The following is a 23,058-nucleotide window of genomic DNA, read 5'->3' on the forward strand; positions in this document are numbered from 1 at the left end:
AAGAACAACTCAGTCAAAAGATATTTCAAAAAAATCTTTAAAATCGAGGTTCCGCTCTCGACTCTTTCCTCCTTCAAAACTTAATCAATCGGAACGAAATTTGAGAATCTGAATAACAATGAAATAATCTATGTCGGACCGTTTAGCTTTTTTGGTTAATTTTTTGCGCCACAACGAAAAAGGCCGTTTTTGGAAATTTTTGATTGGCTCTAGAATCTTTAAAAAGCAGAATATCAAAAAAATCAAAACGGTCCGACACAGATAAAAATAATAACAATCTGTGTTGAAAAAATCATTGCTCTATTTTCAAAAACCAGGGAGGAAATAGTCGAGAGCGTTTGTATGGAGAATTGGCCCCTACCGTATCGTCTTAATGGTGAATGTTTAATAATTGCAGTTTGCGGAGATTTTTTTGCGGTTGTTTTGTAGTACAGTTTGCCAAAAGGATTAGAAAGTAATAGGGGCGCCACCGTCTTTGTAAATCGTTTTGCATGTGGCAACTATTTTCACAGATTTTGACACTTATTATCAATGACAACAATTTAAGTAGTAGTAGTACTTAGTAGTAGTAATACACTTTATTGTACAAAAGTAAGAAAACATAATAACAGGAAAGAAAAAGAACACACACATCATTTATTTTTCTCACTGCACCCACATTTGCGAATTTCTGTTTGGCCCTATGGTTGACTGGTAGAGAATGCCTCAAGGCATTAAGTCCGCCATTTGTACTTTTTTTTCCAATTGTGCAATAAAGTTTAAATAAATAAATAAATCATTTGTACAAAGGCGAACTTATCCCATTAAGGAATTTCTTCCAGTTAACCTTAGAGTAGTTAAAGGAGAATTGGAGACGGTAGACTTTCCTAAGCTAAACCTATACCTAACCTACAAACTGGCAATATAGACGCTATGATAAAAAAAATAGTTTCATTTCTAGTTTTTTTTCTGCCACGCTGTAAATTTCAACGCAATTGTGGAATTGTATATATTGAAATAGTTTTTCGTTGAGAAAATCTTATGCCTGGTCCGTTTTATATTTTCCGTCCATTTTATTTTCTTAATAGTTAAAATGAAACTTTTAAGTCACTTTTTAGAGTCTCTTGTAAAAGAAATTCAAAATAACGAAAAAAAAAGTCGAGAATCATGGAAACATTTTTGTAATTCCACTAGCTTTTGCCCCCGGCTTCGCTCGCGTTAGAAAGAGACAAAAAGTAGCCTAAGTCACTCTCCATCCCTTCAACTATCTCCACTTAAAAAATCGCGTCAATTTTTTCGCTCCATTTTGCCGTGAAAGACGGACAAACAAACAGACACACACACTTTCCCGTTTATAATATTAGTATGAAGAGTATGGATATTAATTTTAACCTAGTTATATACTCTCCCCTAAATACCCAATCGTTTTGATATCTCGTTGCAGAGGTCGCAAAAATGTAGACATTACCCTACATTATATCCATTAAATCAATTCAAAGCTCTCATCATATTTAAATTCAATTAACTTTCCTGAACAAATTGAATCGTGAACCATCGTAATTGGTTATCAATTTCCGCAGAAACAATTGCCCGCATCAAGTATTAACGGCCTTTGGATACTGTAATGGCTGACAAAGGGTTGCGGAGGTACTAAAGGGAACATTTGGATAATCGTTTTGGAGATTATATTTGCGTTTTCACATTATCCGATCCGACATCCGATGTGGGACCGATTATCCCATACATTATAGGCGCCATCTTGAATGTTTCCCATTGAAATCCTTCCGATATCGGATCGGATAGTATGAAAACAGTCAAACAGGGTGAATTTGTATGGGACCCTAATAGTGATGTGTCTGTCCCAGTAGATAGGGAAAGTAACCTAAGGAAGAACATTTCCCTTATAAATAAAAAAAATAAAATAATAAAAAATAAATATTGGGGACATCTTACACAGATCAACAAAGCCCCAAACTAAGCAAAGCTTGTACTATGGGTGCTAAGCGACGATATACATACTTAAATAGATAAATACATACTTATATACATAGAAAACATCCATGACTCAGGAACAAATATCTGTGCTCATCACACAAATAAATGCCCCTGTTTGGAGATTTTTCCCCAGAACGGCACATGAATAAGTACACTATATTCGAAATGGCAATACTTAAAGTTAGTATGAGATTTTAGACAAGCTCGGAAGGTCACAATAATTTACAACGCTAGAAGATCAAAATGCACCATGATGATAAAGAAAAAACTGCATTCACAAATAATCACGGGCACTGGGTGTTTCTTAGAATGCCTTTCGGACTTAAAAATGCTCCGTCAACCTGATATTACGTTAAGTTTTCAGTACAGATGGTGATTTTTTACGCACTAGTGCGGGAAGTGGTTTATTATATGTATGTCAGGTCGAAACTTCGGAGGGTCATCTGTGCTGAAAAACGTCGTACGATACACGTGCGAAAAGGAAATTCGAAACTCGTGTGTCGATGGCCCTCCGAAAAAAACACCATCTGTACTGAAAACGATCATCCTCCTTGCTTTATCCCGGCATTTGCCGCGGCTCATGGGAGCCTGGGGTCCGCTGTGACAACTAATCTCAAGATTCGGCCTTCACCGAACTGACTGAAAATGACTGATGTTTTACTGTACTGAATAACCTAACCACAAAATTAAAATGTTGAAAAAAACCCCCTACCGCGACCTAGTAGACCGATTTTCATGAAACATGGCTAAGAACACTCCCGACTAACACAGCTTTCACATAAAAAAAACTAAATCGAAATCGGTTCATCCGCTCGGGAGCTACGAAGCCACAGACAGACACACACAGAGACAGACAGACAAACAGACAGACAGACAGACGGACAGACAGACACGTCAAACTTATAACACCCCGTCGTTTGTGCGTTGGGGGTAAAAAATATATTTCGTTCGTAGTATTTCACCCAATTTTTCACAAATATATAATTCAGCTATACACTTATAAAACAGTAATAGCATTTTCTCATTCTTTCGCGTTTTCGCGCCATTATTTTCTCATTCGTAGCCGTGAGTTCATGAAACATGCAGTGAAGACATTAACGCCCTCTCTGAATTATTGTTGCGATATAGCGAGGAAATGCCACCAGCATCTACGGTGTAGTCACCAACAATAGTAGCGGATGGAAAAAATGTACATATTATTTCATTTCATTCATTTTATTTCATTTTGTTTTATTCATTTCATTTCATTATTTTATTTCATATTAAGGGGCTCCACACGGTTTTCATCGATTTTTGACAAGTTTTGAGTTGAAATTCCTAAATTTGCACTTCAGATAGAATTATTAAGACAAACGGCCATCGGTTCTTCAATATTTATTCTATTCGTAAGAGTCATATTAAAAAAAAATCTGACATTCTGAGTGACTTTTCTAAATTTTAATAGATAAATTTGTACAGAACGCAGTCAGAAATAACTTATTCTGTCTATAGTTTGCCCTTACGTCCTCTGAAGCAATCCAATAAACTTATATTTTTCCTGGTTATCGGTATTTCATTCGGTTTTAATCTTTATAACGAACTTTACGATATATTGTCGGGTGTTAGAGCATTTTCACATTATCCGATCCGATCCGAAATCGGATGTAGAACCGATGTCCTGTCCATACTAATGTTATAAATGGGAAAGTGTGTGTGTTTGTTTGTTTGTCCGTCCTTCACGGCAAAACGGAGCGACGAATTGTCGTGATTTTTCAAGTGTAGATAGTTGAAGGGATGGAGAGTGACATAGGCTACTTTTTGTCTCTTTCTAACGCGAGCGAAGCCGCGGGCAAAAGCTGGTACCTACATATATTAAAGTCGCCATTTTTGACTTGTATCTTCAGGACATTCCTACCGCCGACATGTAGGTATTTTAGTCGTTAAACCTTTGACTTCTATTTTCGCGCATTATCTTACACAATAAACATAAACTTGACAAAGAGTTACATTCTTTAAAAATACGTAACTCTACGAAACGGACTTATTTTACTTCAACTTCTTTCTCAAATATATTCTTCATAAAACATGCAGTAAGGATATTAACGCCTCCTCCACACGGCCCGACTCGACTCTGCGCCAATTCGCCGTAATCAATTATTCACTGCTACGGATACCGTTTCGGCAAACGAGGGATAGTGTGGACGCGGCTTTATTGAGATAAACAGACAGACTAAGATAGATAAATGGATAGACATAAAAAGGTAAATGGATGGATATAATGTTGTAAAAAAAAAACAATTTACAGGAAAATGTGTCATTGTTTTGTTGCCATTTACTTATTTTGTTGCGACATTTTTTTGAATTCGTACTTGTAAAACTCAAAAATCGGCCCCCAGTAGGTGCTGATATAAAACTTTGACGTTTTATATTTTGTTACTTGGTACTATTGATAGCGTAAACGACTCGGGAACGTTCATTGTATGGAGCAGGTGAACAGCGCCCCAAAATCAATAAATTTTTGCAAAAAAATTATTTTCGGCACAAGTTTTTATCGCCGAATATACTTTTCTTTCAACAGTCATCTACTGCTCTCCGAAACGTTTCTAAAAAACCCTTACTCGATGGAGATACGACGTTTCATAACAAAGTTCCTATGGCCACCTTTCTGCTCCATCATCAGATCAGCTCCATGATACCATAATATTGCATTGTCACGTGATTTAAATATGTGTACAAAATTTCAGCTCAATCGGAAATCGGGAAGTGGGTCTTTCTTCTACATTTCGACCGAAACTAACATACTAACAAGGCAAGTTGAATAAAAGCTTGTAAAAAAATTACTCTATCGAGTAACATGTTCTAAAATAAAAAGTCATGTTAAAAGCTCTGTTGACAGAGACGCGGCATTACATAAAAGTGAGAGAAAGATGTAAGTATATCGTGTAAAAATTTAAATTCGCCGACATCAATTATTCACGGTAACGGATACCGTTTCGGCAAACGGGGGATAGTGTGGACGCGGCTTTAGGTGTTTATTGATTTTGTAGTCGGTCTCTGCGACGATATGTCAGGGAAAGAATTTTGTGTGAATGTGTTAAGCGGTATAACTACTAGGTTATAGCCGTACTAGCTTTTTCCCGCGGCTTCGCTCGCGTTAGAAAGAGACAAAAAGTAGCCTATGTCACTCTCCATCCCTTCAACTATCTCCGCTTAAAAAATCACGACAATTCGTCGCTCCGTTTTGCCGTGAAGGACGGACAAACAAACAGACACACACACTTTCCCATTTATAATCTTAGTATGGATTTCGTCATTATTGGAATGATGACATCATATGACAATCTGACATTTGTATTTTTTTAGTATACATATATGTCAGGCTATGTGGTTAATCCAATGATAAAGTCAGACTAATCTGGCAGCGATTTTTATGGAACAGAGTGACTAGATTAAACTAGACATTTTAACAAGATACATGTTTAAACTATTTGTCAAATAATTATGTCTTTTAGCCGCCACACAGGCGCCACTGTCGCACGCAAATATTATCTTTCGTCAATTGTCCCGCCATAACTTTCAAATGTCAATGTCAAATAGTATACGCGGGAAAGTAGGACAGGCAAACTATTAGTTTATGGTTGTATGGCTAGATTCATAGACTACATAGACACCGCATCATGAAGAGTTTACAAAAAGAGCGTGTGGTGACCAGCACGGGAAGCATGGTCGCGCGATAGACGATAAAAAAGCAGGCCGTCCCTATCGCACTATTTGTAAGTGTCTCACGAAACGAAACGCACGTAGAGGGCCATATTTATCAAAGTTGTCCACCTCACTTTTTTTGTAACATGGGTATTTTTTACGTGATTCATACTCAGAATCGAGAGCTCTTTCGATCCTGATAGGAGAAAAAAAATGTCCCAAGATTTCCATAAATTTTTTCGAACCTTCCATTCCGTTACCACCATACAAAATGTATGAAAAAATGGTAACGGAATTGAAAAAAAAAACCTTGGGATACTTTTTTTCTCCTGTTAGGATTGAAAGAGCTCGCGCGATTCTGAAAACACATAAAAATTTCCAAATCCAACAAAAAGTTGGGACAACTTTAAAAAAAATGGCTCATCTATCATTATCGCTCTTGCGTATTGTCGCGACAGAGCCAGACCTTTCGCGGCGTTTCGTTTTCGTTTCGCGTTGTAGAAATGCCATTCGGCTACGGGGCCAGACATATAGATGCTCGCGAGAAACCCGCATATCTTTAAACAGTGTTTTCTTGGTCACATTTTATGACCAAAATGTCATATAATCTTTTCTAGATTTCGTCTAGTTTTAGAGTTTTGTTCAACACTAAAACTCAATTTCTTTTTATAAATATTTCAAAATTACACAAGTGCTGGTTGTAAACGTTGACACAACTGGCCCGAGTTCCATGTTCCATATTAAAATATTTAGTAATGTGACAGACAGACAGACAGACGGACAGAGCAGCACCATACGGGTTGCTTATACCTTTTTGGTGCGAAACCCTAAAAATTCCTACGGGAGAACTTTGAGTTGGCTTAGGCACGCCACAGACAGTCTTAAAAATTCATAATCTTAGAAAAAAATTGTATAGAAACTGATAGTTCAAACTGACACTGACAGATCTGTCAGTTTCAGTTTGCATACAAATCTTTTCTAAGATTATGAATTTTTAAGACTGTCTGTGGCGTGCCTTAAATACTTCGTCTATTATTTGAGGTCTATGGCTAGATTGTAAGAATTCCTATCCGTGAGTCATACCATAGAGTATAGACAGAGTAGACAATAGATTACTTAAGGCAGTTACATAAATCTTCATCAATACAGGTTTGGTTATAACTTGTTGACGTTCTGATTAAATTGTCAGTACAAACTAGTACAAATAGAGATTATCGCTCTGTGTTTTGTGCGATAAAACGTAAGCGATGTCCGAAATGGTCAAAAATATTACATTTTAAGTCAGATTGTCTATGTGAGGTGTGAATAAAGAGTATTGTATTGTATTGTATTGCCTAATGATTCGGTCTAGCAAAACAGAGAAAAAATTTAAAAATGGCAACTTTATAGTCGTCCCGTTTTCTCGCGTAGGTACTTATATTGATTTGAGTAGGACGAGACTAAGGCACTGGTCCCACCGCGAGCTAGTAAGCTATGAGCTATCGGCTACAAAAACGAACAAAAGATAAGCACCCCCGTGCAAATAAAAGAGACATGGCGATTTTGATAGCTCACCGCTGGGCGAGTAACTATGAACATCGCTGTGTCTCTTTTATTTACACGGGAGTGATTATCTTTTGTTCGTTTTTATAGCCGATAGCTCATAGCTTACTAGCTCGCGATGGGATCAGTGCCTAAGGTGATCGAATTCGAGATAAATAACCTAACCACAAAATTAAAATTTTGAAAAAACCCCCGACCGCGACATAGTAGACCGATTTTCATGGAACATGGCTAAGAACACTCCCGACTAACTCAGCTTTCAGACAAAAAAACTAAATCTTAATCGGTTCATCCGTTCGGGAACTACGATGCCACAGACAGACACACACACAGACAGACAGACAAACAGACAGGCAGACAGACATGTCAAATTTATAACACCCTGTCGTTTTGCGTCGGGGGTTAAATACGTAAACAAACAAAAATGTCAATGTCAAAGTACCATTGCAATATCATGTTTTCAAATGTGACGTTCTCCGCGTTGACACTTTTTAATTTCATCTCTTTTTTTACCAAGCTAGGTACAGTCAAGTTTAAAAATATGGGTGTACATGTACATCTTACATACATACATACAATCACGCCTGTATCCCATAAACGGGTAGGCACTGTAGGCAGAACACATGAAACTACTAAAGCTTCAGCGCCACTCTTGTCAAATAAGGGGTTGAAAGAAAACGAAACTGTGACATTGAAGTGACAGGTTGCCAGCCTCTCGCCTACGCCACAATTTAACCCATATCCCATAGTCGCCTTCTACGACACCCACGGGAAGAAAGGGGGTGGTGAAATTCTTAACCCGCCACCACACAGGCTACACACAGACATCTTACTCAAAAATATGTCCCATAGCACCTTAATCCGGTGTAATAATTATCACCATATTTATGAGTCGATTTTTTCGATACTTATTTTTGCACTTGACTGTACCAGATGTAATGCGAAAAGATTTGCCTTCGGATTGTTACGGAAACGTACGAACGTGTCATGCTATTTCAGTCAGTCTCAGTACAAGATGTACTGACATTGACTGAACTAGCATGACAAATACGAACGTTTCCGAAGGAAACCCTTTTCGCACTATACATCTGTATACTGTTCTATGCAGCAAAAGAACACAAATGAAAAGGACTGTCAAATTTAGAGCTTCTAAATGCCAACAAGCGCTTGAGTAGGTACTAAGTCGTGAAAAGTACATTATACCTAAGTATATTTCCTGGTCTATGTTTTAATAGTTAAAGTTTATAAGCTATTATGCGTTAATGACTAGCACGCGATTGATAATTTACATAATATACAGATTCTTAGGGTTTTTGGTGAGTTCGTCATAACATTTGCTAGTCAAAATGCTTGAACACTGTCTGAACAAAAAAAAGCTTACACTTAGGCTGGGAGTTCAAATAAAATTACGCGGAGAGCCATAAGCTAAATATTTCATACTGAAATGGTGTAAAAAACAACAAAATGGTAATTACGCTGCTTTAAAAAAAGTACAGTCCTCGAAATTTCAAAACCAAGGAGAAATTTGTTCAAATCACAAATTGTAACTACTTAAGTAAGTACCTACCTTTACCTTTTTGCCTTTAGAAAGTGCAGTCGAGAGTTTCTTTTTTTTCGCCACTTTTATGAAATGTGATATTTTTGATGAAAAATATGCTGTTTCTACTCAGAATCACTAGTTGTTTCAATGCTAATAGTAGTTAAAAAAATTGTCCCATACGATTTTTCTTATTTTGTTACCATTTTCCGTACATGTTATGTACAAAAGAAGAAAGTAACAAAAATGTATGGAAATTCTGAGACACTTTGTCTCCCCGTGAGATTGAAAGTACTCATGATTCTGAGTACAATTGACCTAAAATTCCCTAAAAAAATCAAAATAAGAAAATGGTAAAAAAAAGAAATGCTCAGTCCTCAAACAGTAGAAAACTGTTTAAATCTGAAGGGCGTTTTTAAACGCGCAACCCACGCGTTTATCCACGCATGTGTGGACCCAGCTTTAAAAGAAGTGTACAATATCCCCGCGGCGCCGCTGCGTTAAAATTTTATATTTAATCGCCAGATCGCGTGTTGAATGCGATACTCGTAGTGGATACTCGGGGAGGAATGGGTATTTTGTACTTGGTATAAATACTTGACGAATACTAGGTAATCCATACTAATATTATAAATGGGAAAGTGTGTGTCTGTTTGTTTGTCTTTCTTTCACGGCAAAACGGAGCGACGAATTAAGAACGGTTACTTATAAGAACCAAAAGTCCCCGAGAGGAAATGCTGCGAGCGTCATGGGCACTTTTGCACCGGGAACGACAGGGAATAGTTTATTTGGATAGTTTTATGTTTTTATTCTTAAAGTTAAATCAATTTTGAACTAAAACGTCGATAATAATATTATGAGCGCGAGGTTTTTTTTAAAATCTCGATTCAATTCTCGAAATCACGATAAATATATTATAGTACATAGTACCTATTTTACCATTCGACATAACATTAATAGTAAATAAATAACCTCTTCAAAATATTAATTCGTTATAGAATTTTATGCAACAGGCGTTTAAAGTAGGTCAAAAAAGACGAGTGGCGTGGGTAACAATTTGAGGCGAAGCCGAAATTTGTTAATAAAGACGCCACGAGTATTTTTTTACTCAGTTAAGCACCGATGCATACAATACTTTTTCTACAACCATGCACTTAGTTTTTAATAGTTTTCTAGAATAATTTTCGTGGAATTCACTCTGTTTCCTGTATTTTGCACTGCCAGCGCAGCTGTACAAAGCCATCCCCCGCCGGCTTACGCACGCAGTAGGTACTTATCGTTATAACAATGCGTTGCCACGGCTTCAGAGCCAAACAATGTGTTTTCAATTTTTTCGTTACTGCGCGCGTGCGCGAGAAGCCGGTGGGAATAGACTTTTATGTAAGGTTTGCTTTGGGGAATAGACTATTATGTAAGGTTTTAAAGATCTATGCACGGATTTTAAAGGATTAAATGACGAATTATAGTTCGGGAGTAGAAAAAAATGCAAAAAAAACTTTTTGTATTTTTTTCTAGTTTCACTTAAAAACTTTACTTAAACAAACATGAAATACATAAGTAGTACAGTAGTACTAGATACTCGTACTTGTTATACTAGTATTTTTTACTTCAAGTATTTTATACCTACTCCTAGTATTCATCACTTCACTCTACCTTTCCTGCTATCAATACACCAACTGAAATATTAAGCCCTAATCATTAATAAATAAGTCCGGAATTCTTTTGTCTCGGAAAATGTCCATTTGGACGAGTTTCGAAGAAGCTATTACAAAGAAATTAGCGAATCATTAAAGCTAGGAACATACTACGCGGACGTCCGTCGTAAATCGACCGCGGACGGGAATCTGGACAGTGGAAATAGACATAACCGTGTAAACTATCGGTCGACGGACGTGGACGTGGCCTTGAGCGCATGGACGTCCGATCGAAATCTGGCTCGCTGGATGTTTTGTTCCGTGCACACTGATCGGTCGCGGTCGCGGACGATTTACGACGGACGTCCGCGTAGTATGTTCCTAGCTTCATTGATTGATATCTACGAGTATTTCCGTGTTATTTGAGAACTGTAGGCGAAAAGGAAATATAAATATCGGGAGTATTTTCGAACTACCTAATGAGTAAAAAATATAGCGCGTTGTGAGCGCGACGGAAACATTGACGTACTTATTTGTGGATTTCGATACTTTTTCAATAAGTCTGAAGTTAATAGATTCAAAATATATAAATACTAGCTTTTGCTCGCGGTATCGCTCGCGTTAAATTCGAAGATGAAATGCTCCATACAAACTTCCAACCCCCCTTTTAGGGAAGTGGGGGATTAGAAAGAGACAAAAAGTAGCCTATGTCACCCTCCAACCCTTCAACTATCTCCACTTAAAAATCGTCAATTCGTCGCTCCGTTTTGCACGGACAAGATACGGACACACACTTTTCATTTATTTTCCCCTCACTAGCTCGGAAACACGTGTTTTGTCCTTTAATACCAGCGGGTAAAAATGCATTTTATCCACTAGTGGGTAAAGTAATTTGACCTTGAATAAAGCCAAATTAACCGCTTTAAAATTGATAAAAGTAGTGAATCTATAGTAATAAAGATGATTTACCACCTGTGGAACTACTGGAAGCAGTGATAAACTCATTTTTTGTGTTGTAGTTTCCTCGCTATAGTGAGAGGAAAAGTTTTGTGTTACACTCGGGTGCAAATGTATTTTACTTCTCGTGTGTTAAAAAACTCGCAAGTTCAGGATTCTATTCTCGAATCACTCGCTTCGCTCGTGGTTCAACTATAGAATCCTTTCACTTGCTCGTTTTTCAATTCCACACTCGGCGTTAAAATACAACTTTGCCCCCTTGTATAACAAATAACTATTATTTACCTATAATTTCATCACCACATAGTCCACATATTCTACTCATTACGAGTGATACTCGTACTTAATTGTTGCTTTCTAAAATATCGGCTTAAAAGCTATTTAACAGATCAAACCTGTCCCAATGTCAATAACAAGTGTGATTAATTTATATGTTATTTAGCAACAATTAAAACACATTTTGCTACATTTCCTAAACTCACTTTATAATTCCAGAGACCTAAGCCGTAACGAGCTGACGGCGATCAGTCGACGAACCTTCCGCGGTCTCTCGGCATTGAAGAGTCTACATCTTGACGGAAACCAGCTCAAATGCATTGACGAAAAAGCGTTGGAAAACTTGAAAAGTCTAGAAGTATTGTAAGTAGTGCTTTCCTCCTTTTTCTTAGTAATCAAACGAGTTAATAGTGTATACTTGCATAGCGATCAGTCGACGAACCTTCCGCGGTCTCTCGGCCCTGAAGAGTCTCCATTTGGATGGGAACCAGCTCAAATGCATTGACGAAAAAGCGTTGGAAAACTTGAAGAGTTTGGAAGTACTTAACTGTAAGTAGCGTTTTACCTTCCTTTTTCTTAGTTAATTATATGAGCTAAAAGTCACCATAACCTTTCATGGTCTCTCGGTCCACGAGAATTTGACGGGAACCAGGTCAAATGCATCGACGAAAAAGCGCTGGAAAACTTAAAGAATCGGGTATTGTAAGTTGCTGTTTTCTCCTTTTTTATAGTCATAAGAGCTAACGGTGATAAGTCGACGAACCTTCCGCGGTCTCTCGGCCCTGAAGAGTCTACATCTTGATGGAAACCAGCTGAAATGCATCGATCAAAAAGCGCTGGAAAACTTGAAGAGTTTGGAAGTATTGTAAGTTGCTGTTTTCTCATTTTTTACAGTAGGTACCTAATCATAAAAGCTGACGCTGGTAAGTCGACGAACCTTCTGTGGTCTCTCGGCCCTGAAGAGTCTATCTTGACGAAAAGGCGCTAGGGTACTGGATGAGTTTTGTACCACCTTTTACTTAATTTTTGGTAGTTTGGTATCAATCCTTTCCTTAGTCAATCGGCCTTGAAGAATCGAAACATTATCATATGAGCTAAAATCCATTAGTACCTTTCGTGGTCTCTCGGCCCTGAAAAAGTCTAGTAGTGTAATTTAAAAAATCTGCACCTACGAATAAGAATAATGTTGTTTTTTTATCACGATCGCATAGAACCAAAGAATATAAATAGTACACGTACAGAAGGCTCACTCCTTTGATATTCACAAAATGCCGCCATTCTAAATTCTTACCTACATTAACAAACGGACCGCAAGCGAGCAGCCAACATTGAATTCTATTGCGCCGCGCAAAGGTCATCATTCATCAACACTGAATGGGCCGCTAACTCGCCTCGTACTTCCCATACAACCATTTCAGTCGCAAAATCTTCGAATCAGTAACTAACTGTCAAATGTGACATAACGCGTGGTAACGTCGTGCAAACAATGCGACCGTATTGATACAATAACAAAATGTAGTCGTCGTGTGCACTCGTTACGGTAACAAAATGTGTACGAATTTGTGGCTGTCAATGTCACTGTCAGAATGACTTTTAACGACACTTTATTAGTCGACGTTTGCACACATAACGGTAACAACATGTGGACGAATTTGTGGCTGTCATTGTCACTGTCAGAACGGTTTCTGACAGTGACATTGACAGAATTTGTACACACATGTGTAGGTCTGATTACCGAACTGCTCCTAAACCACTGTATCCGCAAATGACAATCTGAAATACGAAGGTTTCTCAAACTGTCTGGTGAAGTTGTGGACCGGTTGCTTTGAATCATTTAAATATGAGCGAATTAAATAATAATATACAACGACGACCATTTAAGCACTCTTCGACATTTTATAGAAATGTGGGAAAGTTAAGAAAAGTGCAGAATGATTATACAAATAGATAAGCACTTTATAGTTACTTAATGTATTAAATATATAATTTTTAATTCTTATTGATAAAAATGAAGTGTAGTGTTGCTTTACACAATAAAAGTAGGAATCAAATGAAATAGAGTATTTACTGTGATATTAATAGAATTTCTGTTGCGCAATGATAGTTTTTTTCAGTACAGATGCTGCTTTTTTTAACGCAGTAGTGCGAGCAAATCAAGCAATGATTCATTTCTTGTCTGGTCGAAACTCTTAGCTTAGATTTAGGTACTGAAAATCGTCGTACGATACACGTGCAAAAAGGACATTCACAACTCGTGTCGATTAAAAACACTCCCTTCGTTCGTGTATTAATTTATCGCTACTTGTATCGATTTTCCTCTTTTCCGCACTCGTATCTACAAGTATTTTGTTTGGGTTACAAAAAAAACACATTATTTACTCTACTACGTTTTATTTATGTCTCTTTAACATTACAAATTTGTGGACACTTATCTATACAAAAATCTTGACAAAAGAAGTACAGATCGCTAAAATTAATGTTGATAGTAATATTAATGACGACTACTTCAACAAGTCAAGTGTCAATTGTGAAATGCCGCAAAATACTAGTTGCTCTTTATAAGACCATAATAATATGATCCCCGATCCTTTACAACCCAGCAGCTCGGTACGCACGTTACAATTTTTTTTTATCTTCTTTAGTGAGGACAACTGAGTACGACGGCATATTTAATTGTTTATAAAGTTTGAGGATACCTGGAAAAAATGAATACATTAGCCATTTTGAAAATCCAATAAATATTCACTGCTTTCGGTCACGCGTGTACGCTGCGACCATTTTGCGACCGATTGACGACCGTTTGGTGACCGTTTGGCGACTGTTTTTTACATGGAATATTACCGTCTTAATCCATATTTTAACAACTTTATTGGTTTTCTAGGCATTATTTTTATTATTTCAGTATAGTATATGCACCGGAGCACTAAAACTTCACCAATCAATATACATAACACGCAAACACCGAGTAGTCAATAATATTATTACTGGTTAAACTGAGGTAAATTGATGGCGCGTTGATAAATTTAGACTTATTTTATGAAATCACTCGAGCAATTTCATTGGCCATGGTAATTAGCCCACATTATATTACAAATGCAAACAATATTTATCTTTAACAAATTCTTACGCCATTACATTTTAATGTCAAATGATTTTATTTCTTTTTTACTTTGACGTCTCTGACAGTCGCCATTTGAAAAGAATGAAATGAACGAATGATTTTGGGAAAGTAGTCACCAAACGGTAACAATGTGTGCACGCGTAGTGCACACTTCTGTCACTTCTGTGACCATTTGTGCCTGTTACCAATCGTCCCCATTTGGGTCGCCGCGACTAAACGTCGACCGTACTGCGACTAAGCATTGAGACCCGAAGACCTGTGTGTACACAAAATAGGAGGATTTGCGTAGGAACGGCGACCGATTATGGTTATATGGGTTGTAGCGTGGCGATAGTATCGCGGAGTGAGCCGCCCCTGATAGAACACTCAAGAATACTACCTATTAAATAAATATTGAGTATACATAGCAATGCACGGTCGAGAAGCTTCCAAAGTTGCAGAACATTCCTCAAGAGAATTTTCGGTTACTTGTGAGAATGTTTTCGAGAACGAGAATTTATCAGAATACTTAAGTAACTTCGTAGTTTATACCATAATTTCGTCGAACTCAGCAAGACAAAACGTAGTCCCGTGGTAGTGCGCTGGCTTCGTATGCCGACGATGTTCTTAGGTTCGATCCTGACAGCGATCTGTTTGTTTTTTTTTTTTTTTTTTTTGTATATACATATATTGTCATGACCAAAAACAGGCATCAAGAAATAATAGTTCGGCACCTAATTTAAAAAGTCAGGTCTAAAACTGTAAAGTCTGAAAGTCGAAATGTTCCCTGAAGTATAGTGAGAATTTAAGTAACTTATAGAGAGAATTTAGGTAATTTATCACTTATCAGCAAAATAGCTAACTGTAATAGACAATATTATACCTATAATAACATATAGTTTTATATTATGCCCATTTAAACATTATTTCAAGTATATTCTCTTGTTTAAATAATAAATTGCATGTTGCGGGAATGTTCTGCGAACATTCTCAAGAATGTTTCCGCTTTTTGGGAATGTTCTGCAATTTCTACATTACTAAGTATACAGCAATTAAAACAAATGCAAACTCAAAGACGTTTCATTGTTATCTTTGAAGGATCAGCGAAATCTCAAGCTCTGTCACGCCACGGACATTATCCACGATTCTGCAACTCAGAATAATCTCCCTTTCATCTCCCGTAGACAGATGCTCAGCGTGCGTAGCCGAATTCACAAATGCTCACGAAACGATCACGAAACGAAACGCTCGTAGATATCTATCTCTATCGCTCTTGCGTACCTATTGGCGCGACAGAGCCAACTTTCGCGTTTCGTTGCGCTTCGCAGAAATGCCATTCGTCTACGGGACCAGGTTATTTAAGATTTAGATTATCTTTAATATGGTTCCGGTGCCTTAAGTAGACTTTAATGACATTTAAAAATACTTGTTCTGAATAAGTTAAGTTTATCGTAATGGTGAACTACTTAGTTTCTGATCTTTTTGTTAAAAATATCCGACTTTCGTAAGAAATATGGAATTAATTTTCGGACCGATATCCCATAAGTACATCAAAGTCGCCATTAATTTTTGCCTTTGAAATCCTTTCGACATTCGAAATCGGATCGGATAATGTAAAAACGCACTCATTCTACGACTTACAAGCTCTCTATTCACGCTGAAATGTTAGAAAAAAAAATTAACTCAACTAGACTAAGTTCAATTTGTATTGTCCTCATAAGGACTGGTCCCACCGCGAGCTAGTAAGCTATGAGCTATCGTCTATAAAAACGAACAAAAGATAAGCATTCCCGTGCAAATAAAAGCGACACTGCGATATTGATAGCTCACCGCTGGGCGAGTAGCTATAAACATCGCCGTGTCTCTTTTATTGCACGGGAGTGATTATCTTTTGTTCGTTTTTATAGCCGATAGCTAATAGCTTACTAGCTCGCGGTGGGACCAGTGCATAATCGTGTATGTACTATTGTATTCTAATTTAATAATCAAAATTTGAGAGCTTATTTAGGTTCATATTGTTCTCAAAAGAGATTTCAATTCGTCAAGATTAATTATTAATTTTTCATTTTCATTTTCATTTCCAGAACCCTAAACAACAACAACTTGACCTACCTCTCATTGGAGCCGGCAGCTGTCGCGCGACTACACACATTGCGATTGACGGACAACCCAGTCGTGTGCGATTGTCGTGTCGCACGATTGGCTAGCGCTGTGAAGAGTACTGGCATTTTGGGAGTTGGCGCAAGGTACGTGGTGGAATGGGCAAATGATTTCCTTTTTGCGTTATCCCGGCATTTGCTACGGCTCATGGGAGCCTGGGGTCCGCTTTGACAACAAATCTCAAGATTTGGCGTAGGCACTAGTTTTTTACGAAAGCGACTGCCATCTGACCTTCCAACCCGAAGGGTAACTAGGCCTTATTGGAATTAGTCCGGTTTCCTCACGATGTTTTCCTTCACTGAAAAGCGACTGGCAAATATCAAATGACATTTCGCACATAAGTTGAGAAAAACTCATTGTACGAGCCGGGTTCGAACCCGCGACCTCCGGATCGAAAGTCGCACGCTCTTACCGCTAGGCCACCAGCGCTCATGCGGAATGGGCAAACGCGGAAAGAAAATACATATGTCCACTCAATAAGCTGGAAAAATACATCATGATTGTATTTATTTAAAAATCCTCTTGATGTAAATGTGAACTTTTCCTACAGATGTCAAGCCCCTGCCACCTTAAGAGGAGCTCTTCTGACGGATTTGGAGGCGCACGAATTAATATGCAGTGGTAAGTTTGTTTCATTCCATTTCTCCCCGGAATGTCCCTCACCGGGATGTCCCTCCCCGGGATGTTCCTCCCGGGATGTCCCTCCCCTGTATGTTTTTTAAAATTAAAGGAAAAATGGAAAAATTCACACCTTAACAGGCTAGGGGTCGCAGGTTCGAGTCCTGCTGGAGGTGTGAATTTTTCCATTTTTTCTTTAATTTTAAAACTATGGAACTTTTTCTAAAATTGAACAAAAGTTTCAGTTTAAATCTTAAATCATATTTTTCTTCTGAACAGGACCAACAACAGCAATTCCAGGAGAATGTTCAGCGGAGCCCCGCTGCCCTCCCCCCTGCCGATGCACCCCCGAGGGCACCGTTGACTGCAGAGAGAAACTGCTGTCGGAACTGCCTTCTACCATCCCTCATAGAGCTACTGAGATGTAAGTATTACCAGTGATCTCATTACATTAATCGCAGGTATATGGTTTGTAGGGTACCGTTGACTGCAGAGAGAAACTGTTATCAGAACTGCCGTCTACCATCCCTCATAGAGCAACTGAGATGTAAGTATTACCAGTAATCTCATTACAATGATTGCAGGTATATGGTTTGTAGGGTACCGTTGATTGCAGGGAGAAACCGTTATCATAACTGCTGTCTACCATCCCTCACAGAGCTACTGAGGTGTAAGTATTACCAGTAATCTCATTACAGTGCTCGCAAGTGAATGGTTTTGCCAAACACTTTTTACTTTGCGAACCCCATAAGAAGCTTTGCGTTGTATTTTCTTCTAAGTAAGGCACTTCTAGCCACTGCTAGAAGAATCTTCAAACATGGCATACTTCAATTTAATTCATATATATTGTGTTGGCGCAGTCGGGTAGGATAAACACCATTTTGAGTAATGTGGGTACTTGGGTAGTCTGTCGCGAAGAGTAAGCCCATATAAAATTTAAAAAAAATGTGTAGTCTGAATTTAAGTAGAAATTAAATAAAGAATAATTAACTACTTTCTCTTTCCAACCGCCTATAACAGAACGAGATAATGTTATCCGATGACGAACAGTAGAAATTAAACATAAACTATGCTCTTCCCTGTCTTTCCAGCCGCCTAAAAAAAGAATGAGATAATGTTGCCCGATGATAAAATGTAGAAATTAAATAAAAACTTTATTCTTCTCTCTCTTTCCAGCCGCCTAGAACAGAACGAGATAACGGAGGTGGGCGCAGGCGCATTTTCGGCGGTGAAGCGAATCGCGCGCATCGATCTGAGCAACAATAAGATCACGAAGTTAGCTGCAGATGCGTTCACTGGGCTGACGCACCTAACTTCACTGTAAGTTGTATTGCGATTCGTTGTTTCTAAAAATTGTTGATTTCTAAAAATGATTTTATAGGATAAAATATGCTGACAACTAAATCCTAGGCCATCCTAGTAGTTTTTTTTAATTAAACAGTATTGAAGTTAAAAATGTCAAAGAAATTCATTCACCAATAATGCCCTGAATCTCTAGGCCACGTGGCTATTGCAGTTCCCATCCTTTCGAGTAATAAATGCAATTGTTTTCATAACATTAACATGAAAAGGAGAACAGATTAGATAATCATATACTAAAGAAAAAGCAAACAAGCCCACTGGCGGCGAAGTGGGGAATCGAATCCGGGTCTCCAGCTATCGCGGCTGACGTGCTAAATCGTTACACCACCTCGACCGCCGAGGTACCCGTCGAAATTTCTCTAGTGTATGTTATCTCTGAACGCTAGGCGCCTTTGACCAACTCTAAGGGCGAAGCAATTTGTGCTTGCAACTCCTGTATATATGAGTATTTAATAATTTGATCTGTCCAGAAGAACAGATGTTTATAGATCTTGAGGGCGATTTTTGAATCTCGCATACGGGATTTTGTCACTAAAATACCGGTTGAAAACGGTGACTTGCCTATTATTTTCAGTGACAATTTTCTGAATTCGAACGCGTGAGACTCAAAAATCGGCCCGCTTGTCTTGTGTTCAGCGATCACATTACTACATAGCATTGAAAAATAAACTTATGGACTTGATTTTTCAGGGTCTTATACGGAAATAAAATCAAGGAGCTACCTACGGGCATATTCCACGGATTATCTTCTTTACAGCTGCTGTAAGTAAACGTACATCAAAAATATATATTTAGATTATAAACCCACAGTGTTTAGAATTTTACGGTGTGTACACTGTGTTTTTATTGAATTCCGTTAACTTTAAGGGAAGGTTCTTTGGGTCAAATGCAATTAATTTCTCTTAGAAACTAGCGTCCGAATTCTTACGGTTATCGAATCATTAAAAAAATAAATTTTATTACTGAGCACGTGTGTGGCATCCCTTACCACTTCCTTATGTTATTTGTTTTGACATGTGCCGTCAGACACTTGACACCGACTTTAATGTTATGATTATGGTCCTCTCACACTAATTAATTCATTTATTATGCATGGCAAGGATTTTTTTTTCGAATTAAATGAATAACGATGTACAGGTTGGTTCCTGATGATGAACCTAACTGCGTGTCGAATTTAACAGAAAAAGAAACACGGTGTATAGGAGTAGTTAGATAAATTATTTCATAGGAAATTTTCTTAATCGTGCACTTATTTTGGTTTCAGATTATTGAATTCGAACGAAATAACCTGCGTACGAAAAGACACCTTTCGAGATTTGCAGAACTTGAAATTATTGTAAGTTTTTTGTTTATTCATTGAATTAAGTACAACTAAGTAGAATAAATAAGTCATTGAGGTAACGTGCTTGAAATTAGACTTATATTGAGAGGGATATAGACCGTGATTACCTTTTTGATTTTTGTCGAGCTGCCGATATTTCGACGCAGTTGCATGCATCATGATCACGGAAACTGAAGAAGGGTGGATGTCAAAGTTGTATAGACAGCGCGCGATCTACCCTCCTTCGCGCGCGTCGGCTGCGTTCACTTTCAGAGTTACTACTAATCTCATTCACACTCGATGGTCTGTCCAAACTATCCTGAAAACTAGCTTGAAATTATCCTGCACAGCGTCTTATAAAATAAATAAATATTAAAGGACCTTCTTAAATAGATTGACTGAGTCCCACGGTAAGCTCAAGAAGGCTTGTGTTGCAGGTAACAATAACGCAGTATTTAGAATAACATAGAATTCAATGTTTTAGTCTGTTAGTATAATATCATTTTTTTTTTTCAGATCGTTGTATGATAATAACATCAGGTCTCTTCCCAATGGCACGTTTGCTGCGTTGACCGGCATCCAAACATTGTAAGTAGAACATAAGATATCCAACAATAACAATAACATAACAAGACAATTAACAACATAACACAACAATAACAAGAACAACATAAGATGACAATTATTACTCTAAAACAAAACTATAAAAATAAAATAAAATAAATATTGGGGACACCTTACACAGATCAACATAGCCCCAAACTAAGCAAAGCTTGTACTATGGGTGCTAAGCGACGATATACATACTTAAATAGATAAATACATACTTATATACATAGAAAACATCCATGACTCAGGAACAAATATTTGTGCTCATCACACAAATAAATGCCCTTACCGGGATTCGAACCCAGGAGCGTGGCTCAGCAGGTAGGGTCACTACACGCTAGGCCAGACCGGTCGTCAAGAGAGAAAAAAAAACAATTATTTTTCAACACATATTTGTGTCTGACTGTTATGCATATTTTGAAAGTAAAATCATTTCCCCCTCACTAGCCCGGAAACACGTGTTCTGTCCTTTAATACCAGCGGGTAAAAACGCATTTTATCCACTAGTGGGTAAAGTAATTTGACCTTGAATAAAGTATAATTAACTGCTTTAAAATTGATAAAAGTAGGTGAATCTAGTAATAAAGATGATTTACCACCTGTGGAACTACTGGAAGCAGTGATAAACGCATTTTTTGCGTTGTAGTTTCCTCGCTATAGTGAGGGGAAAAGTTTTGTGTTATACTCGGGTGCAAATGTATTTCACTTCTCGTGTGTTAAAAAACTTGCAAGTTCAGGATTCTATTCTCGAACCACTCGCTTCGCTCGTGGTTCAACTATAGAATCCTTTCACTTGCTCGTTTTTCAATTCCACACTCGGCGTTAAAATACAACTTTGCCCCCTTGTATAACAAATAACTAATTTCATTGTCATTTAGGTTTCCATGTATTAGGTTTCCACCTATATCTCTGTGAGGTGAAACTTAAACATCCATCCATCATATAATCCAAATCTATCTTTATTACATAGGCATTTAGGTCGCAATCCGTTCGCCTGCGACTGCTCCCTACGCTGGCTCGCCGCGTACCTGCGGAAAAACCCTAGCCTTGAGACATCTGGAGCCAAATGTGACTCTCCGAAGCGGATGGCTCGGAAACGTATAGACGCACTCAGGGAGGACAACTTTAAATGCAAACGTGAGTTCTTCTTCTTCTAGTGTCGATGGTTTCATTCTCTTTTTTTGTCTCTCACGGTGTACCGTAAGAGTGTACTCTTACGATAGATGTCGCCACGGTGTTTTCAGTCAAAGGAAATAGTAAATCCCATGTACTTTCGATATGTTTAGGAAAATTAACGATAGAGGGCGTGAAAATCAATTATATGCCGTAGTGCAAGTTGGTCGCTAGATGTCACTGTTACGCCCGCAAACTGGGTAATGACCAGAGCCCGGAAAATCCATAGCAAAACAAAAGACTGTCGCAATCAAACTAGGGTGAGAAACATTTTTTTATCGATATCGATAGTTCTAAATATGAGAAGAAAATGGCCCACCAAATGAAAAAAAAAATGTATAAATAATTATACAGGTACAGACAGATGAAATTTCTTCCTCGAAATCCACGACAGTACACACAGCAGCACTTGCCATCTTATTGGGTTTGTTATAGTAATAGGAGTATATAATCATTAATTTTTCAACATTCTCTGGGAGAAGACTGTTTCGTTTATCACTGTAAAGCCATTTATGTATACTAAATGAACGTTCGACTTCACTCGACGTCAAGGGAGCAAATTTATAAAACTCATTGTAGACTAGTTCAGGGTGATTGGTTATCCACGTTTTAATACGATCTTGCACATTACTCGTTTTAAATAGTTTTATATATCAACCACGTCCGTGTCAAAATATTTAAGGTTTAAATAATAATTATCTACAGAGACACAACTTATATTTTATCACTGTCATACGCAATGAAATGACAATAATGACATTCAATGTCTTATGGAATATTAATTTTCTGCAGTGTCTATTATAAATTTACAATGAGGTTGATTAGATTACCTCTTTGTCACCCGACTACGGCCAAGCTAAAAGGAAAGGGTTATTACTTACTTAATATGCAGAAATATAAGTAACGTTGATAATATAGGTTACGTTGTATTTTAGATGAAATAATAACACATATAAAACAAACCCTTAACTTACTACTTGTTTTGCGTTTGGCGTGAATAATTATAAAATAACGTACGTACCTAAACATATCGGTATGATTTTTTTTAGACAAAACTTACTCGATATCGATAAAAAAATGTTTCTCACCCTAGTTTGATTGCGACAGTCTTTTG

General features: G+C 37.7%; 1 protein-coding gene across 1 annotated transcript in view; it reads left to right on the forward strand.

Annotated features, from left to right (window-relative positions):
• The window catches only part of LOC125239966 (protein slit), a 298,636-nt gene that overhangs the window by 234,036 nt on the left and 41,542 nt on the right, over window positions 1–23,058 (forward strand). The window contains exons 6-14 of the mRNA XM_048147759.1: window positions 11,821–11,964; window positions 16,786–16,947; window positions 17,412–17,482; window positions 17,759–17,903; window positions 18,656–18,799; window positions 19,532–19,603; window positions 20,106–20,177; window positions 20,679–20,750; window positions 21,742–21,908. Coding sequence (XP_048003716.1) covers window positions 11,821–11,964; window positions 16,786–16,947; window positions 17,412–17,482; window positions 17,759–17,903; window positions 18,656–18,799; window positions 19,532–19,603; window positions 20,106–20,177; window positions 20,679–20,750; window positions 21,742–21,908 — 1,049 coding nt within the window. The remainder of the gene's footprint in view (window positions 1–11,820; window positions 11,965–16,785; window positions 16,948–17,411; window positions 17,483–17,758; window positions 17,904–18,655; window positions 18,800–19,531; window positions 19,604–20,105; window positions 20,178–20,678; window positions 20,751–21,741; window positions 21,909–23,058) is intronic.

The sequence above is a fragment of the Leguminivora glycinivorella genome, chromosome 26 (genome assembly GCF_023078275.1).
Source record: "Leguminivora glycinivorella isolate SPB_JAAS2020 chromosome 26, LegGlyc_1.1, whole genome shotgun sequence".
Taxonomy (NCBI): domain Eukaryota; kingdom Metazoa; phylum Arthropoda; class Insecta; order Lepidoptera; family Tortricidae; genus Leguminivora; species Leguminivora glycinivorella.